Below are 18,347 nucleotides of genomic sequence, written 5' to 3' on the forward strand. Positions count from 1 at the left end.
AGATCTTTTTTGTTTAACCAGAAACTTCACTATATCACTACCAGACTCCACTGACGAGCAGGAATCTTACAGAGCAGAACACAGGAGCTGCTGGAATACCACTGCCTCCATCTGTTAGTTTGTTTGTGTTATTGTGTGGTACTTTTATTGATGCAAAGGATCTGAATACTTCTTCCACCACTGAAAGTCATACAATAACACAAACAAACTAACAGATGGAGGCAGTGGTATTCCAGCAGCCCCCTGTGTTCTGCTCTGTAAGATTCCTGTTTTTGTCAGTGGAGTCTGGTAGTGATATATCAGTGATGTTTCTGGTTAAACAAAAAACAAAAAATCAGGAACCTTATAATGTTCACAACAGAATGATCCTATATTTGAACAGTTAGTTAGTCCAGTACACATGAGGATCATACAATGACTTGCACAAGTAGAATCTAAATAGAACATACTTTCCACTACAGTGTATTAAGTAGTACATATAAAAACATACATCTCTGGACACCTGTCCCCTGCTGCTCTCCATGTCTGATCTCCCCAATTCATCTCACTATTTTCCCCAAAATGCTAGACCTCCCTTCCTCTTTCTATTAAATTATCTCAGTCTATTAATGATGTTAGGAAACAACTTAAAAGGCTGTAAACTGTGTCTGACCTCTTAATGTGACTATGGGAGGGCGAGCCTGTTGGCTGACTGCATCTTGAAGCTCTTTAAACCACATTCAGATCAACTGTGTCGTATTTAAAGTGCTGTTAAATAAAGCTGTCGCCTCTGTCACCTGCGGCAGGTGTTTCCATTCAGAAACCTCAGAGAGAGAGAGAAAGAGAGAGAGTTACTTCCTGTTTACTGGATGAGGTAAAGTGAAAGAGACAGAAAAGAATGAAATACAAGTGTACAGAGCTCTACATCTGTCTGTTTAGAGCTATATTGAGCACATTATCCTCTACTAAATAATGAATCACCCACACACACACACACACACACACACACACGCACACACGCACACAGGAACATTAAAACACACACTATAATTTTGTACATGCAGCAGAGAGATTGAGGATATTCAGGATGCTGTAGTTGTTTATTCATGCTGGTTGAATGCATTCACTCTGTGTGTATGTGTGCGTGTGTGTTACTTGTATGACTACCTTTGTGAGGACCAGGGAGTGAGGGACATGCAGCTCTTCAGAGAGGCTGTTTGAGAGTTAAGACTTGGTTTTTGATTTAACCTGTTATCAGATGCCACATACGGACTCCATGTCAGGACCTCATTTGTGTCACGTTTTAATGCCAATGTTCTCTGCTGAGTTGAAAGTTGATCTACAAATCTTTCCTTAAACTTTACCCTAAACCACTAATGGGTCTCTGGATGCAAACATCAGTCTCCGGTTTGACGCCCACCATCCACCCCAGCATGAAGAATGAGGCTGAAGGTACCCACTGCATCACAAACTGATGCCAGGGGAGCCTGTGATGATGATTACAGTCATAATCCTGGTCTTTTCTAACACTTTAAATTCTACAACCCAACACTCAGAATGAGAAGAGACATTGAACCAAAGTTACAGATCAGATAGAAATTTAAATTAAGAAAAAAGTTTGGAGCCACGAGTGTGAACCATTTCAGTGTCAACAGGTGATGCAGTGATTTGAGGACCCTAAATACTTTGTACAGAGAAAATCACAAGACTTTTTAAACCAAAAGTCGGATCTAAATGTGGACTTTAAACTCTGATAAATGCACTAAAAAGGCAACTGACTACTTTCCCATTGCTGGTAGACAAATTAGCCTCTCAAATGGTTGATAAACAGTAGACAGCAGCGTGGATAACAGTGACTCCTCTTCCCCTCAAACCAGGAGAATCTTGCCAGTGTTGTATACAAAGAACAAAATCACTGTTGCACGTTGATTCTAATAAACAATAAATGTTCCTGACTATTCAATGTACATGATATATCATCACACCTGCAAAAGGGTGTAAATTAGCGTATCCACCTGAGTGTCATGTTTCCACCACTGCTGATCAGAGCTGATAAACATCTGCAACCACTGCAGAGTCATTTGACCTGGGAATGAATCCTGATTGTACCTTTAAGAAAGACAAGAGCCAGATGTTGGTGTGTGATATTGGGTTCTTTGTCCAGTGTTAAGGGGGCTTTAAAGGTTTAGAGGAATGTAGAATTAGTGAAGGTTGTGTGAAGACTGAGTCCAGACCAAAACAGACCAGGACCAGAGAGTCCCACAGGTTAGGGTTTGAGTAAGGGGCTAAGGAATGCACCATGTCAATAAGTGTCCTCACAACTATAGTACAAATGTATGTATGTGTGTGTGTGTGTGTGTGTGTGTGTGTGTGTGTGTGTGTGTGTGTGGTTTTTGTGTACGTGTGTGTGTGTGTGATGAGTCACAGATCAGTAGAGTGGGATGTTTACAAACCTCCAGGCGCTTTCTCTGTGTTGACACATAATGCAGCCACTGACATATGCATGCTGTGTGTGTGCATGTGTGTGTGTGTGTGCGCGCGCGCACGTGTGTGTGTGTGTGTTAATGCATTGACAGTGTTTGACAGTAATCTATGAAATGAGGCTCCAGCTGCATCACAAACACACAGTCGTCTTCAGATGTTTCTCAGGAAACGGTGATGATAATGATGATGATGATGATAATGATGAAGAGGCTGATGATAAGAAATATGAAGATGGTGTGATGACAGCTGTCAAGAAGCTCATTAACCCTTTAACCCCTGACACAAGAAACAAACCTTTATTGAACCTTTGAATATATGATGTTTTATTTGTATCATATGATCCATCAGGTTTTTTTTCCAGTTGGATTCAGTCGTGTTAATTCATCAGAAAAATATACAGATTTTTTTCATATATGTTTGCAATGTTTTCTTTTTCATATATCAGCCTACGTGTGCCCTATATGTGTTTATACATACATTTATATTATGTGTAGACATAATAATACACATGCACATTATTAATATTGATCACAGTATTATTCATGAATTAATTCCTTTATTGTTATCATACTATAGTGCATTACACTGCAGTATATAAATATACTATATATTGTTTTATGTACTATTATATGTCTTAGTATCTCATTCAAGAATATGGGGAATTTATTTGCACAAATATTACATGTATGCATATAAAAGCATAAGTATTGCACTGTATTCTACCTTCTAGTTTTAGTTCATTGTGCAGTTTATCTATCCTTTACTCTCCTCCACTTATTTAATCTGCACACAGCTCTCTAAATGTGATTGATTGCTCTTTATCAGATGTGTGAATGTGCCTGCATTGAATTCTGGGTTGTGATGTGTTGTGATGTGTTGCGCTGACTTGTTAAGTCAGTGATTTGGTGCCAGAGAAAACTGAATTACATTTAATCAAAACACTGTAGGACTTTAAAAACATCATGAAGTTCACAACAGTAATCAATATTTCCAATATTACATCTAATATCTGTTGTATCTTATTTGACACACATTTCCAACATAATATTATGACAAAGTAAAGTACACTCGTCTCACTGAGTGACATTTAATTTGATTATGTTATCTGAGAACTTACATTAGTTGGTCTAATTTGATCCATTTGTGTTTCCTGGTGTGGGGGTAGGAAGGGTTTGAATGGAATGAATGTTCAGTAACATTCTCATGGATGATTGTCAGGTGTCCACATCACTGTTTGTCATGTAGTGAGTGTTTAATATAAGCTAACAGATCAACACCAGATAAAACTGAGCTGATGTTAACATGGATCCTTTGACTGAGCATCACAAAAGGCCAGAGGAAGGAAAGCAGCTGTGAGTGTACTGAAACTATCGGTAAGAGTTCACAGAAAGAAAGAAAAGACAGAGTGGAGGCAGACACAAGTCTGAACATGTTCATTTCCAGCTCAGTTTAAAGGTTTCTGTGAAGTCTTGACCTTCATGTGGCTCCACAGGCTGATGTCAGCTGTTTTAAACTCTGACTGAGAGCGATCAGAGTCACTCTGCTTAAACAGTTTCCTACTTAATCTGCAATTTAAAACACTTTTAAAGACTTATTATTCCAGATACAGATACTCCAAGACACAGTAACTAAAAAACTATTGGCTAATCCGCAGCTTTCAATCATATCACCTGATCTTCATCAGCAGATTTTGAGAAACATCTGGTTAAATTTGAGCTTTAAAGTTCACTCTTGACTTCAGAGACAACAGTAAACAAATCCCACCTCCAGGTTCATTTAGCAGCTGTTCCTGTTTTAGGAGCTTTCAGTCACATGGCATGATCTTCATCAGCAGATAGAGTTCACCCAGTTGTCCTGAAATCAAATAATCTCAAGCTTTTAAGCAAACGTGTTCGTGTTTTAAGTGAAAGTGCTCAGAAAAAATAGAAATGACAACAGAGCAAGAGTCCACCTGCTGATGAAGATCATGTGATATGATTGAAAGCTTCAGGACAGCTTGGACACTGAGTTGAGATTTCCAAAGATGAGAGTTTCCAAGGTCATGAGTTAATGTTTCAGCCTCAACAAAGTTGAATCCACCTGAACCCACAAAAGATTAAATGACAATAACATGACAATATGATAAATAATAATAATAATAATAATAATAATATATTTGTGTAATTTTGGTCTAAACATCTGCAAAGCTGCAGGATTCTCATTGAGTCTCTTCCTCCATATTGAGGTCAGTCTCTGTTTTTTGTTGTGTAGCCTGCAGAAACTCATTCTTCCACTTGACTGCTTCTTTTCCTCCTCTTCCTCCTCCACCCGTCTCTCCACAGCTCCGCTGGGATGAAAGACGGCTGCTCGTCACGTTGAAGGCTGTCAGTTACTGTCTGTTATCTGGTGTTTTAGACCCAGTGGTTTGGATTACACTTGTTTTGATAGCAGTGTTTTCTTCTTTCTGTCAAATCATCAGTTCCAGGCTGATGTAGAACATTAGACAGGATCCAGTCTGTTAAACTGAACGTGGAGCAATATAATAATACTGATCTGTCCAAATACCTTTTTATTTTATCCTTTCATCACACAAGTTACTTTAGCCAGGTTTCCAACCAAATTTAGCAAAATTTCTGGGAAAAAAAAGAAGCAAATAAATAGTTGTTTCCAACTATTTCTGTGATGTGAATATTAACAGATACACAGCAGGTGGCTGCTGGCATTACCCTAAACTCTGACAGCATCCAGGACCACGTTCTGATGTGCTAGTCATTTTTTTAAGTAACCTGTAATCCCACAAACTAATGTCCTTAGTTTGCAATGTGCTTCTGGGTGAGGTAGCGGGACATGCTAAGATTAGCATCTTATGTTAGAATAAATTCCTTACGCGTTTAATCTCATATTTTTGGTATTAAAGGCAAAAAGACACCAATCTACAAACCCTGTAAACACTATGAATACAGATCATCATAGCTTTGTGTACTCTGCTTCAACAAGTGGAGAAAACAAAAGCTTTATGAAAGCTGAGGAAAATCAGAACTAGTGGCAAAAAATTCAAAGGTCAGAGGTCACAGCAGCCTCACACTGAACTGATCCCATCAGCTGTTTATCAGTCATATACTGTGTATTTATCAGTTTGGTGTTTCCTCTACTTTGTTCTTCACTTTAACTTGTAAAATTAAAGGCTTTTCCCCTTTAATTCACAGCTGGGTGGAGTTTTGGGGGTGAATTCCTGTGAGGCGAGTCAGGACAGGAACCAGACTCCAAAAACCTGTGTGTGTGTGTGTGTGTGTGTGTGTGTGTGTGTGTGTGTAGTTTCCAGGTTAATATGTGTGCAGCTTCATTATTATTGCAACACACATCAACAAATTGTAAAATGACAGAATTTGCAAAGAGTCCTTGTAACATATTTGTGTATTTTGCATTAATGGATTATATTTTTCTCACTGCTGGACCTGAAAATACAAATTTTTATTTTTTCATTAAATGACATAAGTAACTGTTCAACCACAGGATCACTCTGTTGTTAACATTATAGAGAGGATTCCTGATTCCCTGTATTATTAACCAGAAATATCACTTTCTATCACTACCAGCTTGAACTTGACAAAAACAATATTTTTATTGAGCAGAACACAGGAGCTGCTGAAATACCACTGACTTGATCCATTAGTTTGTTTGTGTTATTATGTGACTTTCAGTGGTGGAAGAATCAGATCATTTATATAAGTAAAAGTACCACATAATAACACAAACTAACAGATGGAGGCAGTGGTATTCCAGCAGCTCCTGTGTTCCATCTGGTAAAATTACCTTTTTTGTTAATGGAGTCTGAAAGTGATATATAGTGATGTCTCTGGCTACAAATATTTTCATGCTGTCTCTCTACTCTCTTTTCTCTACCTTTCTTTCTTCTTCCCTTTCCCAACCATATAAACTCTCATCTATTTCTCCAGATAACCTTTAGTTTATACCAAATAATTACATTGAAAAATTTTAACTTCATAATAAAACCCATTGGGATGTCAGTGTAACACATTATATGCTTCTTCAACTTGTTGCTGACACTTGTTTCTCTGTAATTTTGGGAGTCTACATCCACCTTCATGTATGTAATATGTAATAATCATCCTACTTTATACCAGGTCTTTGGAAATTACCTGAACTGAGAAAAAAGTTTGACACTCAAATGACTCAAATGAAAAAAACTGTCAGCACCATTCACATTTTTTTAAACTGTGTTCAGTAAGTTAAAGAAAGGAGTAACTACATATAATATCACAGAGTACTTTTATCCATATTACTGACCCAAAAATAGCATTAAAAGCATTTTAATATTATGTTGGATAAGCATTATGATAAGTCAACATATTTAACAAACAAACTCTGCAGTGCATCCTATTTCTGTTCAAAATAAAAACAAAACAGGTCAGAGCAACATTTGTTGTCAAGTTGAGTAATGTTGGGGTTTCCCCCATCGTTCCTCAAAAATCTGCTATTTTACACGAATTTCCACCTCTTCAGAGAGTGCTAATTATTTCCATAGCAATTTTATCACATTTTGCTTTTAGTGAAACACCAACTTTTATAAGTTACGAGTGATTTATCCATAATATCTTCACATTACATCAGCAGTGATAGGAGGATATTTAACTTAAAGTTTTATTGATCCTGGACCTCTCTCTACCAGCATCCCTCTCTCTGCTATGAATGAATGAATGAATGAAGGCGGGAAGCGCTTATCTAGAGGACAAGTAGCTCAAATGGCTTAGCCATATTTGTTAACAAATCTGGTAATTTTGGCACCAATTGTAGAGAAAAGAGGTGGGACATTTGATGCTTTCATATCGTGGGGTTCGCGTTCTAACGGTCAACCGTACCCCACTTGCCTCGCGGGCTCCTTCACGGTCATCACGTCACACACACACACACACACACACACACACACACGCTCTCTCTCTCTCTCTGCCCACCACTCTACCTCGCTCTCTCACTCCTCCAGAGACCACAACGAGGCTCGGGGGGTAGAGTTACAGAGAGGGGGAGGGGGTCGAGAGACATAGACAAAGAGAAGGAAAAGGAGCGAGAGAGAGAGGGAGAGAGGTTCGCGTGCCCGTGTGAGGTTGAAAAAGAGAGAGAACAGTAGAGCGAGGTAGACTCCGAGTGCAGGGGGAGGTGGATCCCTGTGTAGTGGAGCAGCTGAAGCTAAAGCTAACTAGCCATGTTGCTGTCGCTGCCGCTGCTGCTCCTCCCGCTGCTGGTGGTGTGTGTCTGCTAGCGGGCCGCCCTGGACTCCCTATCCGCCCTGAGGTGCATCATGCCCGGCTGGAAGAAAAACATCCCGGCCTGTCTCCAACCGGACCAGGAGGGAGGTAAGACCGGACCAGACCGATCCGTTCAGGTTGATACCGCGACCGGCGACTGTGTGTGCCTCCCTCTATCCGTGTGTGTGTGTGTGTGTGTCTGTTAGTACATACCTGTATGTGTGTGTGTGAGTATGAGCGCGTGTACTAATTATCACCGGTGCAATCTCTCGTGCAGCGTGGTTTGGCGCCGCCGGTAGAGCTCGCGCAGACGGTGACTGTGTTGAAATTAGTGAAAGTTGGTAACTGATACCGTGTGAATGTGTGTGTGAGAGAGAGGGAGTGTGAATGTGTGTGTGTTAATCTGACGCAACGGGTGAGGTTACAGTGACGTTACGGTGATTTTTTTTTACGTTGTGTGCAGTTAACGTGTTTATCATTAAGAGCGATCACCGGTGACCGGATACCGAGCAGGAGTGGGAGGAGGGGGCAGTTAGCAGGGGTGCTAACAGGCTAACTAACGGTTACACCGGGCTGGCGCTGGTCAACCGAGGGTCTGCCCTTGTGTGTGTGTGTGTGTGTGTGTGTGTGTGTGTGTGTTTGTAACGACCACCTTCACCGGGGCTGCAACCGCCCGCAGCCCCGGTGTTTACCGGTGATACAGTAAAATCTCTGACCCTTTCATTAAACGTTGACAGGTTAACGCTTCACAAACAGACCCGCCGTTGGTTTTCTGCTCACAGCCGTTAACCTAACGTTTTCTGACAGCACCGTTCACTGTTTTCATAACACACCTCCGTTAATATATCACAGCACTGTACGGTGCGCTGCTGTATCTCACTGTAGCATGTGTCTGATCAGGATTTATCAGCTGTAATCAATGCATTCATCAGTGGGTAATAAATTATTTTATAATACAGCCTCTTAATCCATTAATAAGAACAACTTTTGGGGTTGCCAGGTTGTGGAAAATCCTCCTCTTTAATTCATTCCTGTTTGACCACTTGCAGGACATCTGGACCAAAATCAACCTGTGAATTGAGTGTAGTAAACATTGCTTTAAAGCTTAAACACAAAAATAAGACAGACAGGAATTAATTCATCTAATTGGAGAACCATAAAAACTAAATATCCACCCAACTGCAAATTGGGAAATAAGATAAAACTTAAAGAAATAAAACACAGGCTATATTACTAGGATCCGACAACAGGAATTGGTTGATACATTTATGAATGTTGGGAATGGCAAACAAGCATTGCCATGTGACATATTCAGCGTTTGCAAAGCCCCACGCAACTTAGAGTTAAAGTTTAGCATGTCAAAATTTTTTGCACATTCTTGCCAAGTGTGACGTTTCCTATGACGTTGACCAATAGGATGACAGAGCGCTCTCTCTGGGTTATATCGCCACCTGTTGGCCACCTGTCATGCTCTTGACCCTCCTCCCCACTGACACACTGAATGATGATTGGTCAGGGTCGAACTTGAAGTACCAAGACAAGACAAGAATTTGTTGTGCTGTGATTGTGCGACATGGAGACCATCCTGAATGACAAAACCGTCACATAGTCCGATCACGTAAACTTGTATTGATCAAGATTTTTCAGTCACTCGCAGACAACTGCGCCATTGACCAATTTTTGTACTGGGGGGGGGGTGTTGTGTCTTCTTGGTGTCCCAGTCGTGTCAGTTTGGCTGCTGTAAGAGCCAAAATAATCTGTCTCTCTTTTCTGAGGAGAAGTCAGAGTCCTGGAGCTCAGAGATTTGGAACTTAAATCATAATCTCTCCACCAAGTGTTGGTGTTGGTCCAAAGTGTGAAGAATAGAGGCACAGTTTCCCTCACATCTCCAGCAACAACCTACTGGAGTAAGGCTCCATGTATATAGCTGTTGTTGTGTGTGTTGTTTGTTGACCTTGAGCGGGAAACTGCAGACATGTTGTTTTATAACATTCATTAACCTGTGAGTTTTACTGGCTGTTGAACTGCGTGCAAAACTTGTCCAGATTTTTCCACGTCTTGTTGATGTAGTTGTAAGTTGTAATGGTCATGTGGTCACATGTCGCCGTACCAGTGTCAGTCCTGGTCACATGACTGCATTACGTGACACATAAAACCATCACTATGAGCTGGAATAACTGATAATGATTAATGTTGATTCTTGATGAATAATGTTGTGTTGTTGTTTCTTATTTCATGGGCTATTATTGTGGTAATGTATATATAATGATAATTAAAAAAAAAAAACAGTCTAACTGATTTGGGCGTATGTTAACATGGCAACAGATGAAGCTTCGATTTATAAAATTTTTTAATTTTTTAAAAGGCCAAATGCCTGCTGTTCCTGTGTCCTGAATGTGAATATTTGCTGGCATGGTATATATATGTGTGTGTGTATACATACAGTATATATTCTTAGTCCTGTATGATATTTGATATTAGATTGAATATCAATGTGTTTTGAGGAGACTGTTGGACAAAATAATACACCTGAATATGTCAGTTTGGCTTTTGGGAAATTAACAGACATTCCCATACATTAAAAACACGTACAATCTAAATGATTAATCAAATAACTGACAAAATAATTTACATGTGAATAGATGAAAGATGAAGTTAAACCTGTCCATCGATACACAACCGATACACATATGCGGTTGTGTATCGATGTAGTCTAACTTATCGCTTAATGTTTATGTTGTTTAATACTTGTGAGCATGAAGCAACACAAAATGTTCCGTCTAATTATTTGACAGATGTGATATTCAGTTTATAAGGATATACAACGCAGGAAAACTGGAAATTCTCATATTTTAGAGGTTGGAACCTGCAGTTTTGAAAACATCTGAAAATTGTGATTCATTATTGAAATTACTGAAGTGAGTTATTATTTATCTGTTGATTGACTAAGTAGCTGTGTTGCCATCCCTTCAGCCATGTAAAAATTGTCATAATATAACCCTTCAGCATGGTTCAGTTATCCAGTTCAGTCTGGACAAATAATTGAATAATCAAGTTAGTTGTTTGTACTGGAAAAACACATTCGCTTGTTCCAACCTCTCAGATGTTGGTGTTGGCTACTTTTTTGGCTTAAATGTTGGTAAACTCAATTTATTTGGGTTTTGGACTGACACTACTTCAGGCAATGATTAATTGATAAATTGAGATAATAATCGGCAGACTAGTTGACACTGAAAATAACTGGTAGTTTCAGCCCTGGATCAGTGTAAGAGGGGGCCTGTTAAATGTATTTTAATCCGACTAGCCCCAGTCCCAGTAGCTGTTATAAAAAGTATTACATTGTTGATTTAGTGCTGTGTTGTAAACCTGTCTGTAGTGCTCGTGGAGATAATAATATAATCTTCAGATGAACAGTTTCAAGGTAAACTGTTGTCACGATGGGATGCTTTAAAAAAATAAATTAAAATGTTATATATTAAGAGCTGCCGAGGAAAAACCTGTAAAAACAGCAGTGCGAGGAGAGTACGTGTACAGTACGGTACAAAAAAGAAACCAACACAAATCCAAAGGCATGGGAAGTAAAAATAGATAACAGGTAAATAATAGATAGACAAGCCATCAGAGACACAGTGTACTATTGTATACTACTGTAGTAACATGAATCAAGTCAAGTTTATTTGTATGGTTTGTTATCACACAGTGTCTCAGTGGGTTTTTTCAACACTTCAGCTCTCTACGAAGATAGTAAATTAAATCTGAACAAATGAATTAAATAAAGGGAAGAAGCCCAGGAGATGAAATTCAAAGATAGATCTCACCTCCCAGGGTTACAGCAGGAGCTGTAGGTGGAAAAAATAGCAATTTAAAAAATTCAACACAAAATAATTGATTTGGCTTTTGGCCATGGAGGATAACCCAGAATTAAAATGAAGATAAAGAGAAACTGGAAGATTTAACTGAGAATAAATAGTGACGTGTGTGTGAGTTTATGTATTTTTTTTTGGGGAGTCTGGGGCATGATGGAAAATTTAAAGGTAAGTAGCAAGTAAAGTGTTATTATGTTTTAGCTCTCAGGATAATCAGGCCATAATTAACTGTAAATCAAAAAGGAAACTTCATAGTGAAATTTGATATTGTCAAATAGTAGTTTGAAAATGGAAAATGAAATTCAGAACCATCAATGAAAAATAGCAAAGCTTAAAAGCAAACGCTTAAATTGGAATGACTAACTCAGAAAGAAAATGAAAGCATAACCAAAAAAGCGAGAAATATATTAAGATATCAAGTTTTTATCTTTTCGTTTTTCCATTCCCTTTTCTCCCTTTTTCATTCGCCCTTTTCCATTTGGCATTTAACATTAGTGCTAGAAATATTTTAATAGTTAATTATTTGTAGACTTGGTAATTTATTGACATTTGTCTGGTTCGAAATAACCAAACTTCAGTTGGGCTGCAACCAATGTTCCCCCTAATTTTTCATGTGTCTGAGCATATACACAAACTCCCTGAGAATTCCTTGGACCACTGTGAGCAACATCAGACATGCACACTGTCGCACACTGTAACTTTATGTGCTACATAGTTTTGCTGTGCGCAGAGAAAGCGGAAGCAGTGCGCGATTGCGCAGGCACGCAGCTTAGAGGGAACACTGGCTGCAACTTACTGCTGATTCTCAAGTAATTAATCACTTTGCCTATAATATGTTCTACCATTACTTGATTATTGAAATTGTTGGCTTGAAATTGAGGAATTAGCTCATTGTTTCAGCTGTATTTTATATTTTACTTTGTATTATGATGATGTACCCTGTCAACAAATCCAATCTCAAAGCACTTTCTTTCATCATGATTATAATCATTACTGCTATTAGTGTTATCACACATGTTCTGCTCAATCCAAACTCTCTGGGATTCAAAACGTTCCTTGAGAACCCACGCTGAGGAAGACATGGACACTAGAGGCAGGTTTTAGCAGTGTGCTGATGGTGACAGTGTCGGGGTCATGACCCTGATTTCTTACCTGGCAAGTCCAGAAGGGACCAGCACCTGTCTGCCTTCAGGCCACAGTGAAAGTCTGAGCTGTGGCCAGACCTCTGCTGTCTGCTGCTCGACAGGAGTGTCCTTCCCACAAACAAACCACCTTCATCCAGACAGTGTTAGAAACTGACAACTACAGCCTGTGTCCCGAGGAGAGAGATGTTCAAATGATATTTTATGTATTTTTATTTACAATTAGTCCTTTAGCTCAGTGATTCCAATGGGTACTTTTACCCCAGGGCACTACTACAGGAAAGACATGGAAAGACTGTGAAGGAACTAAGCTAATTTGAAACCTACATGTATGTGCTGTGACTCTGAAAGGATAAAAACCAGTTAGCAATCATGAGCCAAGCAAGAGACATGGCTAAACAGTTAGCTACATGTAATGTCTGAAACACTTTAACTTGAAGAATCAAATATGTTTTGAAACTGTTAACTAAAAGTAGTGATAAATAGTGGGAATAGATGGCTGAAAATAATGGATAAATGGTGTGAAAATAGCTAGAAAAGTAATGGATAAATGTTTCTGTCATTTCTAAGCAAAGATTCCAAAAAAATCTCTGGTTCCAGCTTTGTAAATGTGAGTTTCTGTGTTCCATGTGACAGTGAAGTTAATGTCTTAAGGCGCTGAACTGTTGGTCGGACAAAACAAGACGTTTGAAGACGTCTGCTCAGGCTCAGAAATTGTGAATTATGCATTTTTTTCACTATCTTTTAAAAAACATTTTATGATTGAAAGATGAATTGAGAGAATAGTCAGCAGATTAATCAATAATGAAAACAGTCATTGGTTGCAGCTGTTGTATTAAACCTGTCAACAAAACCTGAACATTAACGATCCTGTTACAGGTTACAGACGGTACAGGAGCAGTGACACACATTGGAGTGTTTAGGATGTTACAGGATGTTATGTGTCTGTGTGTGTTACTGTGTGTCCATGTGTGTCTGTATGTGTTACTGTGTGTCTGTGTGTTACTGTGTGTGTGTGTGACAGCATGACATCATCCCACCGTTTTAAGCTTTTTGACTAAGAAGCAGAGAAAAGACACACACAGCAACACACAACGTCACAAACCATTTTCTCCTCAGCTCACAGACACACACACACACACACACTGTCCTTTAAGAGGTGCTGATGTCAGAACTCTGCTCATCTTCGTCCTCAGGATTATTGAAGCAGACCTGACTGCATGAGTGTTACTGTGTGTGTCTGTTTGTGTGCGTGTGTTATAGTGTGTGTGTGTGTGTGTGTTTGTGTGTACATCCATTTCCCTCAGCTTAATGTATTATCCCTATCGTCTCTGACACATTTTACCAAGAGACTCTCTCCCCCCCTCTCTTTTTTTCCTCTGTCTGTGTCTATGTCTCTCTCTCACCATGACTCTGAGGAACTAACTGCTGATTGTGTGTTACTGTGTGTGTGTGTGTGTGTGTGTGTGTCACTCTGACTCTATCTGGTTACATGTGTGTGTTTTAATCGTGTGCAAATAGTGGATCACATGGTAACAAAGCGCGAGTTCTTGCAGTGCTGCTTTGTGTGGACAAAAGTATATGGACGCCTGAATGTTACACGATCATGTGATGGTTGAACATGTTGTTCTGACGCCATGGGCATCACCGTTTTTATTTTTTTTTACAACTGGTAACCTACATTTCTTCATACTGAGTCCACTCCAGTCTTCATGCAGCTCAGCCCCAACAGTTAATCTCACATTCAAAATACAGTAATGCAGCCATAACACTTCCACATTTCTTTAAAGTATAATGCTGGTATTTTTGAACCTGGGCTTTATTTTCCATGTGATTTTATTGATAGGAAAAACCTTTTTATTAAAGAGTAAGCTCTTTCTTGTCTAACCGGAATCACTACCAGACTCCATTGACAAAATCAGGAATTTTACTGAGCAGAACTCAGAAGCTGTAAAATGGTGTATCTCTGTAGGAATCCTATCTATAATGTTGTAGACACTTATAATATGAATCAGTGTCTTTTATTCACGTACTGTATTTATTTGGCATAAAAAGATTTAGAAATACATCAGTGCTGTGAAAGCATGGTCTTGTTTAATCATTCAACAGCATGTTACTTACTGAGTTAATTGTTGATCTTTGGATGCAGTGACATCAGGAAAAGAGAAAACCAAGGTGAACTGTGCAAGTGCTTGTTTGTGTGCAATATTAGCATGTGTTTACTGTATATGCTGATATTATTTGGCTGGCTTTGCTTATCCTGCTTAGTCTTAACAGAATTTCCATGAATGCTTCAACAGAAAACAGAGTCAGGATCTGCTTTACTGTCCTTCATCTGTTACATCCTGACACACACAACCACAACACACACACACACACAACCACACACACACACACACACGCACACACACAGAGCCTTGGGCAGCGTCCAGGTGGACAGCCAAGCTGCTGGCATCGTACATACACACTCATTTTCTACTTGGATAAGCCCAGCATGGACATACTAACACAAAACACTTATTAATGCACACTTTCCCTCTCTCTCTCTCTCTCTCTCTCTCACACACACACACAGACACACATTATGTCTCAGTGTGTCTCTAACAGTCCAGCAGTTGGTCTGACACTGAAACCTGCAGAGAGTGAGAGTAGAGAGTTATTTCCGCTATGTCCTCTGATCTATTTTATCCATTATCGTCCTCAAGACGCTCACTGAGTGTTGGTGTGTGTGCCAGCTGCATTTGTCTGATAAGTCTTCATTCTTCTTTCTTTTGAGTGAGGTAAAAGAGGCTGAATTAGAAACAGAATTTTGGCAGTACAGTCAAGGCTGAGGAAAATGTTGGTCTGCCTTAAACCTCCTTTTTCACGCATATGGAGTCTGTCAATTTTACATCATTATTCATGCTGGTGCTGCTCAGACTTGATGTGGAGGAACCAGAAAAGTTGTGGCTTTATGCAAACCTGAGCAGCCATTTTAGAAAAGTTGTTTTATGCCTCAGTCTTTCTCAGTATAGAGTACACCAAGCTCACATTCATGTATGTACTTGGTGTTTTTTTGATCTTGGAAGTCCAAACTCCCAAGGATTGTAAGGCTATGAAGAGACACAAAACAGCTACGAAGAGACTAAAAATGACAACAAAAAGACACAGATGACCACAAAGACACAGACGATGACGTTACGTAGTTATTGTCTCATAATCTGTCCATGGCTTTGATCAGTTTTTTTTTTTTTAAATAAGTAATCAGCGTTGTAGTTTTACTTTGAAGGGCTTAAACTGCTGTAGATGTAGAATTACTGGGATATATCTCCTTCAAACTGTTGACAAGACAGTGAAATAAATGTCAGTGACTTCATTGACGTTTGTTAATAATTCTTGGCCTTGCTGTCCTTGCTCGTTCTCCATCATACTTTATTATCATTATGGATTGTTATTATTGTTACTAACAGACCTGATTGTGTGTGTGTGTGTGTGTGGACCTTGGACAAGTTGACAGGAGAAGTTTTGTCTATTTTTAGATACATTTGTGTCCTTCAGTTTTCAGTGCAGTTATTGTCCAGCTGTTTGTCCCTTTCTCTCTGTGGGTTTAGGTTTAGGTTGGACAGAGCCTTTGGGGAATGAATGGAAGTCAATGCAGTGTGTGTGTTTGTGTGACAGTGTGCGTCAGTGTGTGTGTGTGTCCATTAGGAATCAAGGTCAGTCACTCAACAGTCCATTAAGACCATGGATTCACTCCTCTCTCAGTCTCTTTTATTCTGTTTGTTTCTAGGTCTCTCTGTCTGTCTCACTCTCCCTCAGGCTTCATCAATCACTGTCTGTCTGCCCCAGTGAATCATGGGTAGTTTTTAGTGTCTGAAGCGTCCAAAATTGACAGTTTTCTCCTCAGAGTTCTGAATGCAGGCTGTGTTTGAAGGTTGCAGTTACTCAGAGCGACCAGCAGGGGGAGTTAAAGGATAAATGGTGTGTGTTTTTTAGAGAAGCATGGAGAATCAGATTATACACACACACACATACACACACCCGACAAGACATCCAATCATGTTACAGAGCTGCAGAGGCCTGAGAGTGGTATGCAAATGAACCTATACAGACACACACACAATCTCTCTCTTTCTGCCTGTGTCAGTGAATGTGACTTGACCATCTGTCAGGTATGAAGCGTTTGTGAGACAGCTCATTTTGGGGCGTTAAAGCCCTCAGGAATGTCTGACAGGTCCTTGCTGTCCTGAGCTAACACTAAAAATATTTTTTGTGAGGTCAAACTGACCTTGACCTTTGACCTCTGACCACAAATTCTAATTAGTTTATCCTTGAGTCCAAGTTATGTCAGCAAGGGGCTGCGAGCTGTTAGCTGAGCTAAAAAATCTATGTTTCTCTGTGACACTGTTGGGTGGACATAGGACGTTGAGAACAGTTGTTTGCTCATCTAGTCTGTCAGATCATTTAAGATCCAGACATCTGATGACAAAAATCCTTCATCTGGTTTAAGATTAGAGTTGTAACATTGTAAAAAGTGACAGTGACTTAAACAGTAAAAAATAAGTCAGGTGAAAACACTGTTTACCTCCAAAATGTAGTGCCGTAGAAATTTAACATAGCATAAAATGAAACTTTAAATATGTCTAAATTGTAATTATACACTACTTGAAATGTGCTCAGTTACTCTCCGCCTCAGACAAAAGTTGTGACCATGAAAACGTGATGTTATGTCTGTCTCCTCACCACATGTTAACTCTGGATCTTCACGTCAGCTGGTTAAATCTACCTTTTTCTCTCTCTCTCGTCTCAATTGGGCATCACCACTGTCTCTGCTTCCTGTAAGTGTTGTTTCAAAATAAAAGCCCCCTGCAGAGTCATGCAATTGCGACTTCATGACACTGCAGCAGTGGCAGTAATTTTCCTGCCCTGTATGTAAACTGTATTTATTTTTGTCTGTATTGTCAGAGAGTATTAGTGACAGATTTGATAAGAGACTTGTCAGTTGCTGAGCTTAAAGAACCTGGGTATTTTATCAACCTAGAACCAGATCCAAAATGGACTCTGCCCCCTGAACACCATCCCTGTAATTCACTTGTTTCTTGTTGATCAGATAATCAATGAAATGATTGATCCTAATTCCTATAATCATTATTTATTATGAAGGTTAGTTCTGGTACTGTTGTCTGGTGTATGTGTGTGTGTGTGTGTGTGTGTGATATTTCCATCAGCATTTTTCTGTCTGTCAGGCTTCAGTGCAGCGTGGGATACAAGAGCTGTCAGGACGTGACAGGGGTCAGAGGTCATCACACACACACACACAGACACACACTCAGAGCAGACTGTCACTGTACACCCTGCAGACCAGCTGTCAGTCACTGTCTCTGTCAGTCTCAGAGGTCAAAGGTCAGAGTTCACAGATTAACTGTAGCTGTGTGTGTGTTGTAACTCACCTCAGGACACATGAACATGCAGAGTGTGTTTCCTGTGTGTGTGTTGTATTCCAGTTGAACCAGTTTACAGCCAGTGGTGGCAGTGGGAAGGCAAACAGTCGCTGTTAGCTGTGTGTGTGTGTGTGTGTGTGTGTGTGTGTGTGTGTGTGTGTGTGTGTGTGTGTGTGTGTGTGTGTGTGTTTGAACAGCTGAGCAGCCTGAATA

At 39.7% G+C, this 18,347-nt stretch overlaps 1 protein-coding gene across 2 annotated transcripts in view; it reads left to right on the forward strand.

Moving 5' to 3' along the window:
* The first annotated feature begins 7,390 nt into the window (after positions 1–7,390).
* Positions 7,391–18,347, forward strand: part of grip1 (glutamate receptor interacting protein 1) — a 50,478-nt gene continuing 39,521 nt past the window's right edge. Inside the window, exon 1 of one of the 2 annotated variants that reach the window (XM_051077906.1) lies at positions 7,391–7,814. In XM_051077906.1, the coding sequence (XP_050933863.1) occupies positions 7,760–7,814 (55 nt within the window). In that variant the 5' untranslated portion in view covers positions 7,391–7,759. The remainder of the gene's footprint in view (positions 7,815–18,347) is intronic. The other variant, XM_051077907.1, reaches the window with a different exon arrangement.

The sequence above is a fragment of the Lates calcarifer genome, linkage group LG18 (assembly GCF_001640805.2).
Source record: "Lates calcarifer isolate ASB-BC8 linkage group LG18, TLL_Latcal_v3, whole genome shotgun sequence".
NCBI classification, from domain to species: domain Eukaryota; kingdom Metazoa; phylum Chordata; class Actinopteri; family Centropomidae; genus Lates; species Lates calcarifer.